Below are 22,906 nucleotides of genomic sequence, written 5' to 3'. Positions count from 1 at the left end.
TCAAAAGCTAGCTTAGAAAAAGTGCAAAGTAAGATCTTGACCATTAAAATAGATTTTAACACATGGCACTCATCTACAGTTCCGTAAACGCCTCTTGAAATCACGAAACACCCCCAAAGTAAACCTCTTTATTTTCACTAACTCTTCCTCTTCCTCATCCTTTACCCAACGTTCACTCTCATCACACTATTCACACATGCACTGAATTCTCAAGCACGGAAGTTTCTCCCATTCGCCACTGATCGTACGGTAACAGTTCTCAGGCAATGGCTCTCCTTGCTCCTCCTCCGGTAGGTGTAATTATCTTCCTCTTCATCCCTCTGTAATTTTTGCTCTGTGAACTTATTTGCTTTTACAGTTTTACTCTGTTCTGCGTATTTTTTGTTTACAGTAGCTTTTCCTGGTGTCGAAAATATAAGTGCTGAATATAAGGTGTGTTTGGTTTCCACAAAAAATGTTTTCCTTATAAATATTTTCCTAGAAAATAAGTGTTTTTTTTCGGTATTTGGTAAGTATGCGGAAAGTATTGTCCCAAGAGTATTTATATCTAATATAGGTAAACACTATAGGGTGGGGTTGGTTGGTTAGTGTGGGTGGGAAAATTTTATTTTGTGTCTCATACAACTGACTAGTAACTGACACTAGTTTGTGAGACAAAAAGTAGCCTCATACAACTAGTCTCAGTTGTACGAGACACAAAATAAAACTTCTCGTGTGGGTGGAAGTGGTGTGGTGGGGCAGGGAATGAGATGAAATGGAAGTGGGGGTGGTATGGGGGTTGGGGTGGGGGGGTCGGGGTGTAGGGGGAGGGGACAGGGGTGGAGCCGAGGTGTTGGGGGTGGGGACGAGACAATCAGGATGGAATGTCGCTTATGGAACTTATTTTTCCCTGTTCCCACTAGGGAAGTCACTTTCCTGGTATTTAAGTATTAAAATGTTTTCCAAAAACATCGGAAAATTGAAAAACATTAGTTTCCTCCATACCAAGCACACCCATAGTTTGCACTTTGTTGTGATTGTGGTGTGAAATTGACCTAAAATTTCTTTTAAAATGTGATTGTTACTGAGTTTATTAGCCGTGTTGCTGTGTGAATTCACTTTGTTTTTACAGTTCTACTCTCTTTTGCGTATTTTTTTTGTTTAAAGTAGCTGTGCTTGGTTTAGTTGTGAAAATATTGATTTTATTTATTTATTTATAGATGCTGAATTTAGTCCGCTGTGATTGTGGTGTGAAATTGACCAAAGCTTTCTTTTAAAAAGCCATACTGAATGGATTTAGTAGCCGTGTTGCTCTGTTACTTCATTTCCCCCCAAGTTTTACTCTGTTTTGTGTATTCTTTTTGGGGTTAAAGTAACTTCATTTGGTGTTGCTTTGCAATGTTTATGATTTCCTTTTTTATTTATTTAAATTTATAGTTGCTGAATATAAGCAGCCGTGATTGTGGTGTGAAATTGACCTAAAATTTCTTTAAAATACGATGCTGACTGAATTTATTGGCCGTGTTGCTGTGTAAATTCATTTTTTTCCAGTTTTACTTTGTTTTGCGTTATTATGTTTTTGGTTTAAAGTAGCTTTATTTGGTGTAGTTTTGCAAGAAGATTGCACTTTGAAATTGACCAAAGTTTCTCTGAAGTGCGATTGTGATGCTTAATCCACTAAGTTGTTCTGTAACTTTCTTGGATTTTACGGTTTGTTTTGCTTGTTTCTGTTCTAAGGTGCTTTGCTTGGTGGAGTTTCGGAAAAATGATCTTTGGGATGGATATATGCTGAATTTAATATCCGATGCTATTGGGGTGTAAAATTGAAGTAAATTTCTCTTTTTTAAACGCGAAAGATTGATCAAAACTGTTAAGCTTTGTTAGATTGGTTCTCTAGTAAGTTTCCGTTGGGAAGCCGATTGAAAAGTAGTGCTAAAATTTTCCCTCAAACTGGCACCACAAGTCTTCCGATGGATTCTGACGGCTGTCCAGTGATAATGTAGTATTTCCAGCCGTTGGAAATTCGATAAAGTCGAGTAGTCTACACTTTAGTCAATATTTTAGCAAATTCACCATTCACTTTTATAAATATTAAAACGCGTATGTGCTTGTTTACATACGTGAAAGTGACAAGGAAAAGATTATATGCAATGTGGATGTGAAGGACATAGCCGAGCATCTCAGGGTGGGTTTATACTCAATACTGTTGATTTAGTTTCTCATTCTATTGGTTCAGTTGTAGTAATCTTTTATCAACCTCAACTTTCAGCTAACACTGAAGAAAGAGCAAGAAGAAAAGGAACAAAAGAGAAAGGAGAAAGTAGAGGATCATCTCTACACAATCATCAAGGTTTCTTTCAACTTTTAGTCTCTATGCTTACTTCTTGTATCTTTATATTTAGAAAAGTTTAACTGAAAATATCATTTCATTTTCAGGTAGCTCGTGATGAAGATCTTGGTGAACAAATCGGAAAGGAGATTGATTTTGATCTTGTGGTCATGATAAAGTGCGTACTTTTCGTATTCAGAAACAGATACCATTTACTCAATTCAAGGTACAATTGTCATTCTGTTGCATTTCCTTTTCTCATAGATTTGAAAAGTTATAGTCATACTGCTTTTACCAAACATGACGAGCAATTATATGTACAGCATGAGAATGAATTCAGTTTGCCCTTGTTTAATAGAGAGGCGTCTGAAATTTGTTTCTTCAACAACTTGAAATATGGAAGGTAAACTTCTGTAACTTGTGTTTTGTATCGAGTTAAAAGATAAACTTCGCATTCTGAGTGCTAATAATTAATATATGTCAAATGGGAGGAGAATACAAACAATCATAAAAATTGAGAATATGAAGTTCTAATGGTTAGGTTGTGAGGGTTCACACAATTACTAGTGCTCTCTCAGCAGACAAGATAAACATATTTTTTATGAATGTCATTGGTCAATCACTGTAAGTCTTAAGTATGGCATGTGTCTGATGGTACATCTGTTTCCAGGAGGAAGTTGCTAAGGAATTGGGTATACCGGTGCAATTTCAACGTTACTGGATATGGGCAAAACGCCAGAACCATACGTATCGGCCTAATCGTACATCGACAGCTCAAGAGCAAACTCAATCCGTAAGTTCTTTCTGACAATGCTGTCTTTCTGGAGTGTGCTCTTCGTCTAATGAGTGCAGTTTTAATGGTGATGTTCTTTGTATATTTCATGTTTAATCTTCTACATAAAATTTGTTCTCCTTGGATTATCCTATCACATGAAATAAAAAGGAATGACCTTAGCATGATATTCTTGTCAGTGGTGTGAAGCTATCTGACATTACCATACATCTCCATGTATGGTCCGCAGCTATATGGGACAGTTTGATTCAACAATTTCTCGTACTCGATCTGTCTTCTCCCGAAAAAAGAGGCTATAGTCGGGGATAATCAATTTGTATGTTTTTGCAAGTATAAAGAAAGTAATATAGTTATGTGGATTCAACTCGGTACATGTGGGAGATAGCAGGCACCTTTACCAAAAAAAGCTATGTGGATCCTGATCGACTAAGGAATATAATAATTTTTGCAATCGTAACTCTGTCTCCTGAAAATTCTGATCTAGAGCTTGGCATCAACCAATTTCCTGTTGCTTAGCAAAATAGATGTCTTCAGTTTCTGGTGAATAGGATCAATATTCCTCTGACCATGTTGTTTCATCCATTGCTGGTCCACAAGTCCATTGCTCCCTCACTACCTCTCTGTCTCCCCTTAACTCCCTCCTCCCCACCCTCCAGACATGTTTTTTGATTGGACTAAGTATTGCGACCCCTCGGCCCCCTTGAAAGTGATTTTGTTGAAGTGTGACAATTGTGGTGGGTATTATGATTATTTTTTCCTGCCATTCTTCTGTAGTGCATGGTTTCTATAGTTTGTTAAACAATGGGTCTACTTGATTAACTCAATGTTAATGATTTTACATTATGTGTTTTCAGGTTGGTCAACTGAGAGACAAGAATAATGCTGAGTTAAAACTGTTTCTGGAAGTAGAATTATGCCTGGTAATGCATCACTTTCCTACTTGTCTTCCCTTTTGGCGATTCATATGTTGCATGTTTTCTCTGTGATGCTTTATTCCACATATTTTACGTTTGCGTTTTATTTTATTTTGTGTATATTTGCAGGATTTGCGACCTTTTCCTCCACTAGAGAAGACCAAGGAAGATATCCTTCTATTTTTCAAACTTTATGACCCCTTGAAAGAGAAGATAAGGTATTGCATCTTGCTTCTCTATAGCTGGAATACTTTCACTAAAGTAGTGATTTTCATGTTTGAATTTGGGATCTCCTTATTTATTTTGAGACAACACGACCACATGGAAAGGTGCTTTATACTTTTGCTCAATCTAGAGGTCTAAAACGACTTTGTAGAGAATGAATGTGACACTGGAGTTAGCATGAGGATATAACAAAAAAGGGGCAAAAAGAAAAAAGAAGAAGAAGACTAGGTCAAAGCTTTGCACTTGATGACGCTTCATATTAGTAGTGTTAGTTCAGAATTTAATGAATTTGAAACTTGAAGTGCTGTTAAAGTCCAACTGCATGGGGCCGCATACGAGAAGCCATGATGTGGATGAGGTTTTTGGTCTATCTCCATTTAATTACCTTTTTGTTGTCAGGTATGTTGGACGGCTTTTTGTAAAAGAAAGTGGCAAGCCACTGCAGATACTAACAAAGCTAAATGAGTTGGTTGGCTTTTCGCCTGACGAAGAAATCGAACTTTTCGAGGTTAATTTTCTTCTTCTCTTGCTACCACTTTTTAACTCTTAACGTATGATATGTGATTTTTAAGATTTTGTTATTCACAGGAAATAAAATTTGAACCCAACGTGATGTGTGAACGCATTGACAGTAAGCTGAGTTTTTGTGAGTGTGAGGTATGCGCAATCAATTGCCAGTTGTTTGGGGTTTTTTATGCATAGTCAATTTATTTCAATGGTTTTTTCTTTTTGTTTCTTCTGCTGGATATAGTACCAAAGAATTTTTTTATGCAATACTGCTCTGGCTTTGCAGATAGGAGATGGGGATATAATTTGCTTTCAGAAATCCCTTCGAAATCACTGCAGTGAGCAATATCGCTTTCCTGATGTTCCTTCGTTTTTGGAGTATGTGCACAATCGCCAGGTATGTGCGAACGCTCCAATTGTGATATTATCATTGGAGTATGAAAGATTGTTACAGCATTGCCATAGATTTTGTTGATGGCTATATCTTTGCTAGTACGCCTGCTGTACTTTATTTTGCTCGCTTTGACTTAACCATACAACCGAACCCGGCAAGCAACATAGCCAAGAGAAAGAGAAGGAGAAAGATTAAAGACATGTAAAAATGTAGAGCTTACCTATTGGAGCATTTTTAAGTGACGAACCACAGCAGCATATGCCGAAGCAGGAGCCATGAATCACTTGCAAGAGCGAGAGCTCCACCAGAATTTGGTTTCTCGGTGAGGAAGTCCGGCTATTGATCGGCTTCCTTACTCTCTATTTTGGAGGTTTTCTTCCAAGGAACGGTGCTGGGAAAGTAGTGATTGGATGGAAAAGATGGTGGTCGGTGGAAGCTCTTGAATGGCCGGCAAAAGATTTCTTGGAGGAGAGTAATAGAAGGGGGGGTGTAAGGGTTAGAGAGTAAAAGATTTCTGGACAGCTAGTCGAGTCCCCTTAGGAAATCACTTATCTCAGTAAGTACGATGTGGCTAGCCGTCCTAAAATTCTAAATGGTTAAATTATTTTATACTTGTACATGTCGGACGGTGAAAATTTATTAAACAATAAATAATTTATGTATTTAATAAATGTCTGTCGGCTAGCCGCCTGAAAAAAGTTGCTTAGTTTTTCCCCTGAACTGGCGCCACAAGTCTTCTGACGGATTCGGACGACTTCCATCGGCAACGTAGTATTTCTTGCCATCTGAATTTTTGTCGGTATTCCGACAGATCTTCTGCCATGCGAAATTAGATAAATTCTAGTAGTGTATTTTTGGCAACTGGCCTCATAAATTGGAAGGCATACAACAACAGAAGTTGATACAAAGTAAAGGCAACAAGAAGTATGGCAACCCATGCCAATCTGTGATAATTATGGAGGAGGAATTCAAAGATAAGGGTTTACTATGTTGGTAATACTAAATCTTATTTGAAAGTTGATAAGAAAAATCCTTATGGTGAGATTAGAATTTCACATTTTGTTTAAGGAAATTCAAGATCAAATAATTCAAGTTGTAATTGGTCCAGCAATAACACTTGTTTCTTGTCCATCCACGATACAGGCGTCCCAGAACATCAAGTGATTCAAACAAACTCTAGACAAGGTGTTAAGTTCATAATAATTTTCAACACAAGAACACTTCCACTTAACAAATCTTTTCTTTTTCTTATAAAATGTCTGTTTTAAATGTGAATTTTATAGAAACCTGGATGACACCAATATAAAGTTACTTTTAACCTAAAGACCAAAAAATAGATAATATTGGATAAATACAATGAAGATATTTAAGCATCCAAGAAAAAAATTAAAATTTTGACAAAATTTTTATGTAGACCAGAATTTGAAATTCACACACTTGACTAATTCACATTCATGTCAGGTAGACGCCCTAAGAAGGCAAAACACTCTTTATGAAACCTCTAGCTAAGATAAAAGGTTCCAACTATCCTATCACACCTTTCGTTGGTAAGAAAATCAACTGTTAGTACTCTAGGAATGTCTATCAATGACATGAAGATGTTTTGAAATAGACACACATTCAATTACTATAATATTTAACAACAATCCTCCCCCCTTTCCTCGTCACAAAGAACTTGAACTCAACAAAAAGCTTCAATATATCATCCCAAACATATAAATTCCTCCAACATACATTGAGTTCTCAATTATTAAAATATCTCATATTAGCCGCCAATTTGACGGTCGCTGTTCCCCGCTAATGACTCACCTCGCTCCTCTTTCTATAGATGTAATCTTTCTCTCCATCTCTCTGTAATTTTTGCTCTGTGAACTCACTTTGCTTTTACAGCTGTGCTCTATTCGCATATTCTTTTTTGTTAAAGTAGATTGGTTGGTTTAGTTTTTAAAATATTGATTTTTTATTTTTTTAAAACTCTGTTGTGATTGCTTTGTGAAATTGACCTAAAGTTTCTTTAAAATGTGATAGTGACTCAATTCATTATCTGTCTTGCTGTATGAATTCATTTTGTCCTTACAGTTTTACTCTGTTTCACGTATTTTTTTTAAAAAAAATAGCTTTAAGCCGCTGTCATTGTGTGAAATTGATTTGAATTTCTCTAAAATGCCATGGTGCCAAATTTAATCCGCTCTGTTGCTCCGTGAATTCACTTATTTTATAGTTCTACTCTGTTTTGTGTGTTTTTGTTTAAAGGTTCTTTGCTGGGTGGAGTTCCCAAAAAAATTGATCCTTTGGATGAATATGTGTTGAGTTTAATAATATGATGCTACTGGGTGTAAACTTTACCTAAATTCTCTCTTTAAATGTGAAAGATAATCAAATTGTCCATCTTTGTTGGATCGAAATTTATTACTTTGCTTCGTCTTTCGCTGCCGGAAGAGCTGGAAGTGGATGTTCCTAGTTCCGACTTTCCTACTAAGAGACATCAGCCTATCGAAGGTATCTCACCTACTTTTACACTCTCTCTCTCTCTCTCTCTCTCTCTCTCTCTCTCTCTCTCTCTCTCTCTTATATTAAGTAATAATGTATGGATTTGTCTCACTTATTATTGGGTATCAGTTTTCTTACTCCACTAGTAGAATATATGTGAATGGCTACACATCTTTACGTTGATTGAATTGTAGTATGTGTAATTTGCACTTACCAGTATTAGAATGAAATGGACGCGAATTGAGCAACATATGTAGAGGATTCATACCAGCGACTCCAACAAATTTAGGATTGAGATGTTGATTGTTTGACTGATATTTTATCTTTTCTCCATCTTTCATAAATTTTGCACGCTTTATTTTTTGGCAGTTGCACCAGCGGGCACAGCAAGTATGGTTGATGTACAGGCGGTGGATGATCTTGAGGCAGTCCGGTTCACTTGGACTATCAATAATTTTTCAAGGTTGATGGTGAAGGAGTTGTACTCTGAAGTTTTTAATGTAGGAGGATATAAATGGTAATTATTTCAACATCCTGCTTTTTAGTGGATTGCTTTACAAATTTATATGATATTGATGTACTATATGGTGCATTGTGTCTGGCAGGAGGATATGGATATTCCCAAAAGGGAACAATGTAGTAGACTGTTTATCAATCTACTTGGATGTGGCAGATTCTGCAAGATTGCCTTACGGGTGGAGTAGATGTGCTCTGTTTAGCTTAGCTGTTCTCAATCAAGTTCAGAACAAGTTAACTGTGAAAAAAGGTCAGAGATCTCATTTCTTGTATAAAATAAGGTATGAATTTTGTGCATGAGTTTAAAATGAGGGAAAATCTATAGTTGATTTAACCACTGTATAGTTTAAGCCATTTGTATATGGATGTGTTGTGTTAGATTTCTCTGATTTTCCTCATTGTCAGCTGTGGAGAATTATCAAACTGAGACTTTTCTGGATAACTTATTTCAGGTAGTATTTCTTTAGATATTTTTTTTTCATCCATAAGGAACAAATTAATAAATGAACTTCGACCCTTGTATTATAGTTTGGACACATGCGATTTAGGTTTTCATTTGGCTGTTAATTTCAAGAAGTGCTCCAACAATGATGTGGGTTCATGAAATGTATTACTGCTCTATTCTTCTGCCGACATGCTTCAGTATTGTGATGCTTATTCTCCATGAGTTTCTTTTCTTTGTTTTGCTGGAAAACTTAATAGGTTCACCTTTATCATTATTTTCTTTACCTGTAGCATTTTCTAAAAGGCCTATTTAGGACTGGCATATCTAATTGATTCTGGAAAGATCTTTTCAGTAAATTCAATCATGTCGGCCACTGTGTGGATGTTGATCAAGACCTACTGCACTAGTCATTTTTTCCTGATGAGGTAAATAATTTTGTTAATGTGGGAAAAACTCCCATATACAAGACATATACGAGTAAGTAGAGAACCTACAGTATAATATGTTCTTAAAAATGTCACCTAATCTTCTATATGCAAGAACTTTATGGTGAACAAAAGCGAACTAAGAACAAGGGACTATTCCTCAACCGTACAAAATCATTTTCTAACCCCTCAAAGGCACTGTAGGAATAATATGCAGAGATTTTATAGACAATATCTTCTTTTATGTATTTTCTTAGAGAAAATGACATAGTGGTCCCTTATGTTTGAGTTTAGGTCTTCCTTTAAATGTACCACTGAGCATATTTGGTCCTTTAACTTAATCAGAAGTGAGCACCTCTGGTCTTTGTTAAGCTAAATCATGACACCGTTAGTTACTTAAATGGAAATTTCACTGTACACCTAGGAGCAATTGTGGAGCTGTGAAAAGGTGTAGAGACAGAATTAATGCTCAGATTTCTACTCTTAGAATTAATCCATGCCCTCGTTTCTAGCAAATGAATAAGACAGCTCTACTTAAGAAGTGCTGTTGAACATGTTAAGATCTGAAAGGAAGAGCAACACAAATCAGGAAAGGGTTGAATATTCTCACTGCCATTCATGAAGTAGAAGTTGAGCAGTTAAATGAGAAAGAAAACAAAAGCTCCACAAGTAGCAGGAAGGAGAGTATATGATTTATATGCACCGGCTTGAGGGGGGAGTGTTAGATAGTTTATGTTTACAGTAGGTTGGGTGTCCCACGTATGTGTATTATGTGCTATGTGGAGTATATTGTATTATAGTTGAGTAATGCATATCAATAATATATTTTTTCCCGTGAGGAAATGGGAAAAGTGAGCATAGTCTCACTGGCTTTTTTGATTTTTTGTTTTGGATCACGTGTATTTGATGTGGGAACTCTGTTAACTAACGGTTTTGGAGTTTATCTAACATATATATGTAAAGGGCAATTTTAGACCTACCGTAAAGGCTCAAACACAAGGGACCATTTATGTATTTTCTCTGTTTTCTTAGGTGTTAGTATTTTTTTCTATTGGCAAAAGGTTTTTCAGTTGTTATTATCAGCTCTGTGGCCGGAGTGTACTGTATAGAAATTTTCCGTGTTAGCTGACTTACCTCAAGGAGTCATTTTGGCTGGGTATAATTGTGCTAGTCTTGCACTAGAATAACAAGCTTCTGTTTGAGTGTTTCTTTTTATGTATAGGCTTCCCTGCAAGAGGCAATTCTTGCATTGCAATGGTTTAAATAGGTTTATTCAGTAGTGAGAGACAAGATTATTATGACCTATCTTCTTCTTTTCTTCTAGTTGCACCTTATATAGAGTAAAGGGCCTACGTCATACGCTGCTAGTACGGGTGCAGGGGGAAGTGGATGTATATTAGCCTTCTCCTTGCATTTCTGCTAGGAGGTGTTTCCATGTCTCGAATCCTTGGCCCAGGTCCCCGAAGGATCAACTCTATGTTGAACCTAAGCTTGGCCTCCCGCCTGCATAGGGTTCCTCTGCAAATTCATTAGAGGAGTAGATCATATGATATTTCATTCAACGGGAAACAGTACATCGAATATCTGATCCTTCAAAGACTCCTTTGGGATCTTGATGACTGCAATAATGTCGTAGATGGTCTATGGAATACATCTTTGGAAGGAACTGCCTAAAAGATCTGACTAGAAATGATCTTGACCTTCTTTTAAGTTTATGGTGTTTCCTGTAGTCGAATTTGAAAATGCTGCAGACTCAACCTCCAAACTCTTCTGGGAAAGGATTTGAAAGCAGCTTCTTTGAGATCATTGATTAGATGGTGTGTGAAGTCACTTGCCTTGGTGAAGAATAAATCATGAGTGGCCGATTTTCTGAAGGAAACTTTTTTCGATTGTCATTTCTCTTGACTATATCCTGAATTCATGTAAGAATAAGCTAGTGACCTATCTAGGACTTGAGAACAGTTTTCTTCTTTTGCCCTCTTGTAAATTTGGTTTTCACTACAACCTATATACTGCTGTTTTCACTACAACCTATGTACTGCTTTTATTTTAAGTATACATATACTTTACCATCTAAAAATAAAAAGAAGCTAGTGACCTTTCTAATTTATGCTACTTGAAACTTTTTATTTTATATGCTACTTCCAGTGGTTTCTCCCTTTTGAGGGATCTGAATTTATGTTATAGAGGATTGTGATATGATTAGTGGAAGTGCTGACTGTTTTGTTTTAATGTTATGATACTTGTGGCAGCGACTCAACACCAGTTTAAGGCAGGAGAGAGTGCCTGGGGGTTCAAATCATTCATGTTTCTAAGTGCACTAAATGATCCCGGAAGAGGTTATCTTGTGGATGATAGAGTCATAATTGAAGCTGATGTTGTCATGGCTTAAAGTCAGTGATCGCTGAAGGAAAATTCTTCTTCTTCTCTGAAAATGTATCTTATTTTGACAATGTGCAGATATTCCCTATCATGCTTTCCTTTAAATGAGCAACTATTATATCACTCATATCTCTTTTTCTTCTCTTTACTAATGCATGAACACACAATCTTAGAGATATTTATTTAAGTAAAATGGTCAAAATTACTTCTATTGTTTGGTAGCCGTCCACTTTTTGGTCCAAAAATACACACAATATTATTTCTATTGCTAAATTTACCCTTCAATTTAACGGCATCAGATGATGTCTTGGCAACGTATTATTGTGTCACGTGGCTTATTGGGTCAGACAAGACATATGGGTATAATATACTGTTGTGAACCAGCCCGGCTTAGTAAGGAATTATGGGAACGATGCTGATCCAGTTGGGACTATTGGGCCTGGAGCTAAAGGCCCAATGATTAAACAACCCAATAGAATGCTTGGACACTATATTTGGGATCCGGCGGGAGATACGGGGCATGCCGATTGTTGAGAAAAGTGTCTGCTTCTCCTCGTCTCCTATTCTCTAACACTAACCTTCTCATCCCCTTCTTCTATCTATCTCTAGTTACTTACTTCCTGCAATTTCTATTGTAATTCTGCTACTAAGTTGTTACATCTTGATATTTGAGTTGTAATCACATTTCAGCCTTAATAATAGAGTAGAGAGGTTTCAGTTATTGTTACTGTGGATTTGAGCTTATTACATTGGTGCTTTCATCCATCGAACTCCAATGGAGGTATTAGATCGATTTAATGGGAACGGCAACGCACTGAGCTGGCTTTTTCGGGCCGAGCGGTACTTCACCTATCTTGGCTTCGCCGAGAAGGATTGGTTACCTCTCCCCTCCTTTTACCTTGGTGGTGAAGCTCTTACTTGGTTCAATTGGTTGTTTCGCAACAAACAATTCTTCGATTGGACGCATTTTAAGGAAAAATTGCTTATGCGATTTCGACAACGGACCATCAGTGCTTCGGCGAGAATGGAAGTTACTTCCCGAGCCTGTGTTGACCACGCGAGTTGCGCTACATTGATTCTTCCAGCAACCTATGTGTCTCCTTTTGCTGCTCCGAGCCATATTCCTAATTCTCCTGAGTCTGCATCTACTCAAATCCCCGAAGTTCTTGAAACTGACTCTCTTCTCGTTGATGGAGACAAGTCTGTTGCTGTCGTAGACAAGGTGTTCGCTGAAACTCCCCAAAGGATTGAACAAATTGCTAGTACTGAGATTTTGTCTATAGACTCGGAGGAACTTTTTGATACAATGAAGATAAACTCTAATTCATATGACGAAAAATAGGACCAGCGAGTCTACACTAAGGTGAAGAAAATTCAAGCGACACTGCAAATCGGTTGTTTGACAAATTGGCTCAAATGCATATACCTCATTTTCTGGTTCCTTTTCCTTGCTGGGAGTATGTAGTACCAGAGAACATAGTGAGAACTGTTGAAATTACACATCCATTTACAGATGTCATACATCTTCAAATTCACAATGGTCCATGTCTATCGAATTTTTTTACTGTCATTCATGAGACTAATTCAAAAATTTGCAGTTGGTTTGATACTGGGCAGCTTATGTTATATATGGTACTGGTGTATATAGGAAACAAGGATATTGACTCTGCTGACAATGCAATTAAGCTACTAAAATCTCATGCAAAACATGATTACAACACTTATTTAGACCAGTGGTATAACATGGGGCAAAGACATACAACTAGTAAGTTTTCTCTAGTTTCGTTTTTGATTATTCTAATAGATAGATATATGTATATCAAAGTTGGCTGGACAATTGGAGACCGATGTTTGACGAAATGATTTACAACAAATTGCTCATTGTGTTTAACTCTTCCATACCGCCAACTATTGTCTATCCCAATTATAGTGAGATGATTACTGTGGCTGCTGAGTTTTCCCATGCCAGTAGCTCTGCGCTGGCAATTCCTTTTGCGAATGTGGATGCATCATTTCATGCGTATGTCGGTGACTTCCTTGATATGAACTCCGGCTATTTGCTTGTCTTTACTTCACCCTTGAGCTCTTATGTTGTTGCAACTGGTTGGCGAGCAGTTGTTTACGTGCCACACACAATCTACAACACTGATGGACAACAAAGTGATACTACTGCAATGGAACTTGGAAACTTGACACTCCCAAATTCTACTATGGGAAGTAGAGGTGCTAGAATGAACATCAACAACATTTTTAGCCAACTTTTTGGTAGGGGCTCAACACATGAAGAGAAAGTAGTAAGAGGTGTTGCTGCACTTCTTGATTTGGAGCATCATGGCCAAGGAATATTTCAGCAAAAGATTGAGCATGTTTGTTACCAATTCCCCATTGAGAGGCTCGAAAGTGAAGGCTTTCACATTATTGTGGATGTTGGGAAAGGAATGCATGATGGGTTGAAAAACTTTGTGCGCGAATTGTGAGCCTAAGAGAGATAGTGAGCTTGATGAACTGAAATTTTGTCTCTGTACAGCTCTTCATGACTGGTTTGCAAGAGAAGGAAATGGCCTTGCCGACACCATCGCTTGAAGTTTGTGCAAGCTCTTGCGGGGTTTGTGACGGTCATTAAATATTTGGGTGTTCATATGGTAAATATAAGTTTGGAGGGACTCATTAAATTGATTCTAGGAACCAAACAATCCAGCAAGCGTGACCTTTTGCAATTTATTGTTGATTGGCATGACGCGAGCACTTCAACAGTTGACTTAGAGAGAGTCACATCTTGGCTTTTCTCGTGGATCATTGAGTCGATATGGTGGCATACCTTGATTAATAATATGCATGTTCCCACAGATGACCAACTGCCAGCAAACCTGTTGAGTTGTTCTTAGGATCACCGGCCTTGCATGTCCTGCAACGAAGAAAGTTACAACCATCTGTAGCCTTGGTACCTAATGATGCTGAGTATGAAAACACGAATGCTATGTTTGGTGGTAGTGACTTTCCTTTTGATCCTGGTACTAGTTTTCTTGCTACATGCCTTGGGACTACACGAAATTCTGATTTCTGTGAGGTGTTGGGTTTGACATCAACCACGTGGGATGCTTGCATTGAACCTTTGGATCTTCTGTTGAGACATATTGAGGCTATTAAGATTGCTCTTGCACTTATTTTTGCTGATGTGAATTGCTCAATTCGAAAAGGAGCTATAAGATGCTTGAGTCTTGCTTATGTTAGTGCTCAGAATGAGCAGATCTCTAGTAACTCCACTCATATATTTAGAGATGATATTTCTCTTGTTATGGTTGTATCTATTGCTCAATTTTTGGACCAGCTATACTTTTACTCATGCAGCAGTGAGTTTGTCCAGGATAACACATTTCCCTTGTTACATCAGAGTGGGTCAAAGTGGGAGGAGCCCCTTAATCTTATCTTGCCTTTTGGTCATTTTCATGCATTTCTGTATTCTAAATATCTAAAACAGATAATGGAGACACTTGTTGCAGTTATTGAGAAAGTGAGTTTCATATCCTTTGGTCACCAACTTGAATATTATGATATGGTGGCTAATCATTCGGCTCGATTTATGACTGTGGTTCTAAGTGGAGCTCTCCTAAAGTTCATTGGTACATCTGTTGTTTGGGTTAGCCAAACTATTCACCAGTTGTAAGTGTTTGAATTTCCTACGAGAATTGCAAAGAGAGGGAGGAGACAGTTCCCTTTTGCTAAAGCTTGTGCTGCAGCTGAAGAGATACTTTTTGATTTGCTTAAACATAAGGTTGATGGGGTCATAACTTTACTTGAACAGGTGAGTTGGTGTGATTGCTGGTATAAAGTGCTCATTTTCCTTGAAACTATGGCTGTTTCTACGCAACTGATCTTGTCTGTTCAAGGTTTTAAGGGAGTTCTACCAAATACTCTCTTTCACTTCTCTGGAAATATGAGGCTTGGAAAGGGAATATGCAATCTAGAACATCTGTTACAATTTTGGGAGCAAGATATTAGAAGAGTACTTTCTTTGATACTTGAACTCATCTATATATCCAACTCAAAGGGGGACATCATGGACGCTCTAAGCATCTCTTCGCGCATCAGTGTCGTTATGAATTATGGGGCTGGCGGTTTGTTTCTGGTACGCAAGTGGACCTCGAGCACTAGGATATCAGTGTTGCTCTACTCGAACCTTGAGGACAAGGTTCTTTTTGAGGATGGGAGTATTGTTGTGAACCAGCCCGGCTTAGTAAGGAATTATGGGAACGAGGCTGATCCAGTTGGAACTATTGGGCCTGGAGCTAAAGGCCCAATGATTAAACAACCCAATAGAATGCTTGGACATTATATTTGGGATCCGGGGGGGGGGGGGGGGGAGAGATACGGGGTATGCCGATTGTTGAGAAAAGTGTCTGCTTCTCCTCGTCTCCTATTCTCTAACACTAACCTTCTCATCCCCTTTTTCTATCTATCTCTAGTTACTTACTTCCTACAATTTCTATTGTAATTCTGCTACTAAGTTGTTACATCTTGATATTTGAGTTGTAATCACATTTCAGCCTTAATAGTAGAGTAGAGAGGTTTCAGTTATTGTTACTGTGGATTTGAGCTTATTACATATACCCGCCCCAATCATTTTATAACCCGGGTTAAACAATGTTAAATTCCTACTATTTTTGTTGTTATTCTAATTAGTTGAAACTCTTTTAGAGCCGGCTCTTATATATATTTTTGTATTCCATGAATCTAATTGCAAGCAAGTATTTTAGGATTACTAGAAATCTCAAAATTCAATGCCACAACATTCTTTTTGAAATTTAAATGAAATTGAAAAATCTTATCTAATCAGTAATATATAACTATGTTAAATATATTAAGTTTAAAGTTGATAACAAAAATCTTTGTGTTGAGATGCGAATATGTATCTCTTTCTATTTAAGAAATTCAAAATCACTTCATTAGAATTATAAATTGGCCCCATGAATGACACTCTTTGCTTGTCCATCCACCATTTAAACCGTTCAACAACATCAAGCGATTCAAACAAAGTCCAGACAAGATATTAAGTTCATATTTAATTTCCTAAGCAAGAACAATTTTAGAATCTGTGACCTGTGTGTAAATACAACTTTTATGGAGATCTCAATCGACCAGATATACAACGATATACAGTATACCTTTTAACTTAATAACCAAAAATAGATAATATTATTACACATAAATGCTATAAGATGTTCTAACATAACAATATGTAGATGTAAACTCACATAACCAACTAATTCAAGTTCACGTCAAGTAGATTTACTAAGGGATAAAAAGCTTTTTACTAAAAAGTTCTTTATTCGCAAAAATTGAACCTAAAACCTTTGATCAAGAATAAAATGACTCCAACTATATTACAAACATATTTTTGGCCCATATTTTTGGTCGTAAGCATTTCAATATCTAATGCCATAGGGAAGATTTAACAATGAGACACGACATGTTTGAAATAGACCGTACAAATACACATTCAATTACTACAAAGTTAACAACAATTGTTCTTATGAATAATGAGTGCCACGAAATAACCTCCCTTCAACATGAAAGGCAAAAGGTATAAATAGAACAATAATAATAGATGGAGTTTAAGTTAGGGGGTTTGACACAGTTACCCACAAAAACAAAACTATTTATCCTTGTCTACCCATTTATTTTTCTACCCATAAACTAATTACATTTCCTATCCATAGTAGTTTTTGTGGGGAATTTTTTTTTCTTTATTCTCCAATTCTTTTTTATTTCTATGATTCTTTTCTTTTTTTCCTTTTTTTATTTCTTTTCTTCTTTTTTTTTTTTAAAATTTCGGCAGAGTTTCAGATTACCTACCTCTCACTCTTGATTTTTTTTTTTCGATTTTCTTTTTTTTTTCCTTTTTTTCGTTTTCTTTCCCTATTCTAGCAGCCAGTTAATATGCAAGCCGAAACAAACAGATACACAAGTAGCACGTAAGATGCATCAAGATGGTCTTTTAATTTGGGTACACCTGTCCTAGACGGACTCAACCCCGTGTTGAGTCCCCAAAGTCAAATGCACGTGATGCAAACAAGCGTTCCTACTAGGGATCCGGCATGAGGCTATGTTATTCTAGGTTTAAAACCTGGGTAGTTGAACAAGAGAAGAAGACGAATTTGTATTGTATACTCAAATAGTATACAAATATACCATTTTGGTATACAATTCATTCAAACTATATACCCTATTAGTATAGCTATATACTATATTGGTATCACATGCTAGTTGAATCATTTTTTGGTTGTATTAGCTGCATTTATTAGTACAATATTTGATTTTCTTTAATAATAGTAATATAGTACAATATCTTGAAATACTTATTATATTAATATGTGGTGCACTATTTTTTTATTTTTCTCTTTATGCATGTGTTTATGTAATGAGTAGTATAGTCATATAGTTGCCGGGAATTAACCAGTAAAAATGTATACCATGTTGGTATAGTTATATACCATATTGGTATCATATGGTAGTTTGAACATTTTTTTTGGTTGTCTTGGCTGCATTTTTAAGTGAATTCTATTCTGAAATTATTTATATGAACGTGATTTGCAGTGCTGAAATTTTTTTGTGCTGATGGATATAGATTATGTACTAGTTTTTATAATTATGGGCAATTGTTGGAACGACCCATACAACTATATACCATGTTCGTATATGGAATGAGCAAGTTGCTTTGCGAATGTTTAGCTTGCAATGCGAGCATGTAATTTTCTCATACTTTTATTGTATCCTTTAATGTTTTGGTACAGTAGTATAGTCACAGATAGTTGTAGCAATATTCTAGAGCAATCATATACTCTGTTGGTATACATGTATACCATATTGGTATCATATGGTACTAGAAGTCTTTTTTGCTACTTATATTTTTATTGCATTTTTCAATATTTTATTATCATTTCTCTTCTAACTAGTATATATGGAGATTTAGTGGCCGTAGATTATGTTTTCTTGCTCCATCACTGGTTGGTGTTACTGCTAATGGTAGAGTATGTACTGATATTTGTAGGAGGGAGATCAAGGTTTGCATGGCAATCATGTGAAATTAGAAAAGGAACAAGAAATAAAGAGAAAAAAAATAAAAATAAAAAAGTAAAGAAGGAGTCAAATTTGAGTGTGAAATAAGTTATGGTAAAGATAACAATAATACGATTTAGGCAAAAATAAATGAATAAAGAGAAAAAAGAAAAAAACTAGGAAGAAAATGAGAAAAAAGAAAAGAGAAAAGAAATAAAAAAAAGAAAAAAGAAAAGAATCATAGAAAAAAAAGAATTGGAGAATAAAGAAAAAAAAATTCCCCACAAAAACTACTATGGATAGGAAATGTAATTAGTTTATGGGTAGAAAAATAAATGGGTAGACAAGGATAAATAGTTTTGTTTTTGTGGGTAACTGTGTCAAACCCCCTAACTTAAACTCCATCTATTATTATTGTTCTATTTATACCTTTTGCCTTTCATGTTGAAGGGAGGTTATTTCGTGGCACTCATTATTCATAAGAACAATTGTTGTTAACTTTGTAGTAATTGAATGTGTATTTGTACGGTCTATTTCAAACATGTCGTGTCTCATTGTTAAATCTTCCCTATGGCATTAGATATTGAAATGCTTACGACCAAAAATATGGGCCAAAAATATGTTGTAATATAGTTGGAGTCATTTTATTCTTGATCAAAGGTTTTAGGTTCAATTTTAGCGAATAAAGAACTTTTTAGTAAAAAGCTTTTTTATCCCTTAGTAAATCTACTTGACTGGAACTTGAATTAGTTGGTTATGTGAGTTTACATCTACATATTGTTATGTTAGAACATCTTATAGCATTTATGTGTAATAATATTATCTATTTTTGGTTATTAAGTTAAAAGGTATACTGTATATCGTTGTATATCTGGTCGATTGAGATCTCCATAAAAGTTGTATTTACACACAGGTCACAGATTCTAAAATTGTTCTTGCTTAGGAAAATTAAATATGAACTTAATATCTTGTCTGGACTTTGTTTGAATCGCTTGATGTTGTTGAACGGTTTAAATGGTGGATGGACAAGCAAAGAGTGTCATTCATGGGGCCAATTTATAATTCTAATGAAGTGATTTTGAATTTCTTAAATAGAAAGAGATACATATTCGCATCTCAACACAAAGATTTTTGTTATCAACTTTAAACTTAATATATTTAACATAGTTATATATTACTGATTAGATAAGATTTTTCAATTTCATTTAAATTTCAAAAAGAATGTTGTGGCATTGAATTTTGAGATTTCTAGTAATCCTAAAATACTTGCTTGCAATTAGATTCATGGAATACAAAAATATATATAAGAGCCGGCTCTAAAAGAGTTTCAACTAATTAGAATAACAACAAAAATAGTAGGAATTTAACATTGTTTAACCCGGGTTATAAAATGATTGGGCGGGGTATATGTAATAAGCTCAAATCCACAGTAACAATAACTGAAACCTCTCTACTCTACTATTAAGGCTGAAATGTGATTTACAACTCAAATATCAAGATGTAACAACTTAGTAGCAGAATTACAATAGAAATTGTAGGAAGTAAGTAACTAGAGATAGATAGAAAAAGGGATGAGAAGGTTAGTGTTAGAGAATAGGAGACGAGGAGAAGCAGACACTTTTCTCAACAATCGGCATACCCCGTATCTCTCCCCCCCCCCCCCCCCCCGGATCCCAAATATAATGTCCAAGCATTCTATTGGTTGTTTAATCATTGGGCCTTTAGCTCCGGCCCAATAGTTCCAACTGGATCAGCCTCGTTCCCATAATTCCTTACTAAGCCGGGCTGGTACACACAATACTCCCATCCTCAAAAAGAAACCTTGTCCTCAAGGTTCGAGTAGAGCAACACTGATATCCTAGTGCTCGAGGTCCACTTGCGTACCAGAAACAAACCGCCAGCCCCATAATTCATAACGACACTGATGCGCGAAGAGATGCTTAGAGCGTCCATGATGTCCCCCTTTGAGTTGGATATATAGATGAGTTCAAGTATCAAAGAAAGTACTCTTCTAATATCTTGCTCCCAAAATTGTAACAGATGTTCTAGATTGCATATTCCCTTTCCAAGCCTCATATTTCCAGAGAAGTGAAAGAGAGTATTTGGTAGAACTCCCTTAAAACCTTGAACAGACAAGATCAGTTGCGTAGAAACAGCCATAGTTTCAAGGAAAATGAGCACTTTATACCAGCAATCACACCAACTCACCTGTTCAAGTTAAAGTTATGACCCCATCAACCTTATGTTTAAGCAAATCAAAAAGTATCTCTTCAGCTGCAGCACAAGCTTTAGCAAAAGGGAACTGTCTCCTCCCTCTCTTTGCAATTCTCGTAGGAAATTCAAACACTTACAACTGGTGAATAGTTTGGCTAACCCAAACAACAGATTACCAATGAACTTTAGGAGAGCTCCACTTAGAACCACAGTCATAAATCGAGCCGAATGATTAGCCACCATATCATAATATTCAAGTTGTGACCAAAGGATATGAAACTCACTTTCTCAATAACTGCAACAAGTGTCTCCATTATCTGTTTTAGATATTTAGAATACAGAAATGCATGAAAATGACCAAAAGGCAAGATAAGATTAAGGGGCTCCTCCCACTTTGACCCACTCTGATGTAACAAGGGAAATGTGTTATCCTGGACAAACTCACTGCTGCATGAGTAAAAGTATAGCTGGTCCAAAAATTGAGCAATAGATACAACCATAACAAGAGAAATATCATCTCTAAATATATGAGTGGAGTTACTAGAGATCTGCTCATTCTGAGCACTAACATAAGCAAGACTCAAGCATCTTATAGCTCCTTTTCGAATTGAGCAATTCACATCAGCAAAAATAAGTGCAAGAGCAATCTTAATAGCCTCAATATGTCTCAACAGAAGATCCAAAGGTTCAATGCAAGCATCCCACGTGGTTGATGTCAAACCCAACACCTCACAGAAATCAAATTTCGTGTAGTCCCAAGGCATGTAGCAAGAAAACTAGTACCAGGATCAAAAGGAAAGTCACTACCACCAAACATAGCATTCGTGTTTCATACTCAGCATCATTAGTACCAAGGCTACAGATGGTTGTAACTTTCTTCGTTGCAGGACATGCAAGGCCGGTGATCCTAGAACAACTCAACAGGTTTGCTGGCAGTTGGTCATCTGTGGAACATGCATATTATTAATCAAGGTATGCCACCATATCGACTCTAATGATCCACGAGAAAAGCCAAGATGTGACTCTCTCTAAGTCAACTGTTGAAGTGCTCGCGGTCATGCCAATCAACAATAAATTGCAAAAGGTCACGCTTGCTTATGTTTGGTTCCTAGAATCAATTTAATGAGTCCCTCCAAACTTATATTTACCATATGAACACCCAAATATTTAATGACCGTCACAAACCCCGCAAGAGCTTGCACAAACTTCAAGCGATGGTGTCGGCAAGGCCATTTCCTTCTCTTGCAAACCAGTCATGAAGAGCTGTACAGAGACAAAATTTCAGTTCATCAAGCTCACTATCTCTCTTAGGCTCACAATTCGCGCACAAAGTTTTCAACCCATCATGCATTCCTTTCCCAACATCCACAATAATGTGAAAGCCTTCACTTTCGAGCCTCTCAATGGGGAATTGGTAACAAACATGCTCATCTTTTGCTGAAATATTCCTTGGCCATGATGCTCCAAATCAAGAAGTGCAGCAACACCTCTTACTACTTTCTCTTCATGTGTTGAGCCCCTACAAAAAGTTGGCTAAAAAATGTTGTTGATGTTCATTCTAGCACCTCTACTTCCCTTAGTAGAATTTGGGAGTGTCAAGTTTCCAAGTTCCATTGCAGTAGTATCACTTTGTTGTCCATCAGTGTTGTAGATTGTGTGTGGCACGTAAACAATGCTCGCCAACCAGTTGCAACAACATAAGAGCTCAAGGGTGAAGTAAAGACAAGCAAATAGCCGGAGTTCATATCAAGGAAGTCACCGACAATACGCATGAAATGATGCATCCACATTCGCAAAAGGAATTGCCAGCGCAGAGCTACTGGCATGGGAAAACTCAGCAGCCACAGTAATCATCTCACTATAATTGGGATAGACATAGTTGGCGGTATGGAAGAGTTAAACACAATGAGCAATTTGTTGTAAATCATTTCGTCAAACATCGGTCTCCAATTGTCCAGCCAACTTTGATATACATATATCTATCTATTAGATAATCAAAACGAAACTAGGAGAACTTACTAGTTGTATGTCTTTGCCCCATGTTATACCACTGGTCTAAAATAGTGTTGTAATCATGTTTTGCATAGATTTTAGTAGCTTATTGCATTGTCAGCAGAGTCAATATCCTTGTTTCCTATAATACACCAGTACCATATATAACATAAGCTGCCCAGTATCAAACCAACTGCAAATTTGAATTAGTCTCATGAATGACAGTAAAAAAATCATCTCTCTCC

General features: G+C 36.6%; 1 protein-coding gene across 4 annotated transcripts; it reads left to right on the top strand.

Moving 5' to 3' along the window:
* Positions 145-11,610, top strand: LOC109225385 (ubiquitin carboxyl-terminal hydrolase 13-like). 4 transcript variants are annotated; one of them, XM_019390023.1, is made up of 15 exons: positions 145-290; positions 2,107-2,164; positions 2,249-2,329; positions 2,416-2,534; positions 2,632-2,711; positions 2,979-3,101; positions 3,956-4,021; positions 4,145-4,233; positions 4,640-4,748; positions 4,829-4,897; positions 5,034-5,144; positions 7,514-7,640; positions 8,001-8,148; positions 8,237-8,397; positions 11,270-11,610. In XM_019390023.1, exons 10-15 carry the CDS (start codon positions 4,853-4,855, stop codon positions 11,407-11,409), a joined length of 732 nt encoding a protein of 243 aa, XP_019245568.1. In that variant the 5' UTR covers positions 145-290; positions 2,107-2,164; positions 2,249-2,329; positions 2,416-2,534; positions 2,632-2,711; positions 2,979-3,101; positions 3,956-4,021; positions 4,145-4,233; positions 4,640-4,748; positions 4,829-4,852; the 3' UTR covers positions 11,410-11,610. The 4 variants fall into 4 exon arrangements, with proteins under 4 accessions (XP_019245568.1, XP_019245570.1, XP_019245571.1 ...); XM_019390026.1 differs by lacking the exon at positions 145-290 and adding an exon at positions 8,553-8,599 and having other exon boundaries at positions 919-2,164; XM_019390025.1 differs by lacking the exon at positions 2,107-2,164.

The sequence above is a fragment of the Nicotiana attenuata genome, chromosome 5 (assembly GCF_001879085.1).
Source record: "Nicotiana attenuata strain UT chromosome 5, NIATTr2, whole genome shotgun sequence".
NCBI lineage: Eukaryota > Viridiplantae > Streptophyta > Magnoliopsida > Solanales > Solanaceae > Nicotiana > Nicotiana attenuata.
Note: the sequence above shows the minus strand (reverse complement) of the source record. Positions and strands in the feature narration are given on the sequence as shown.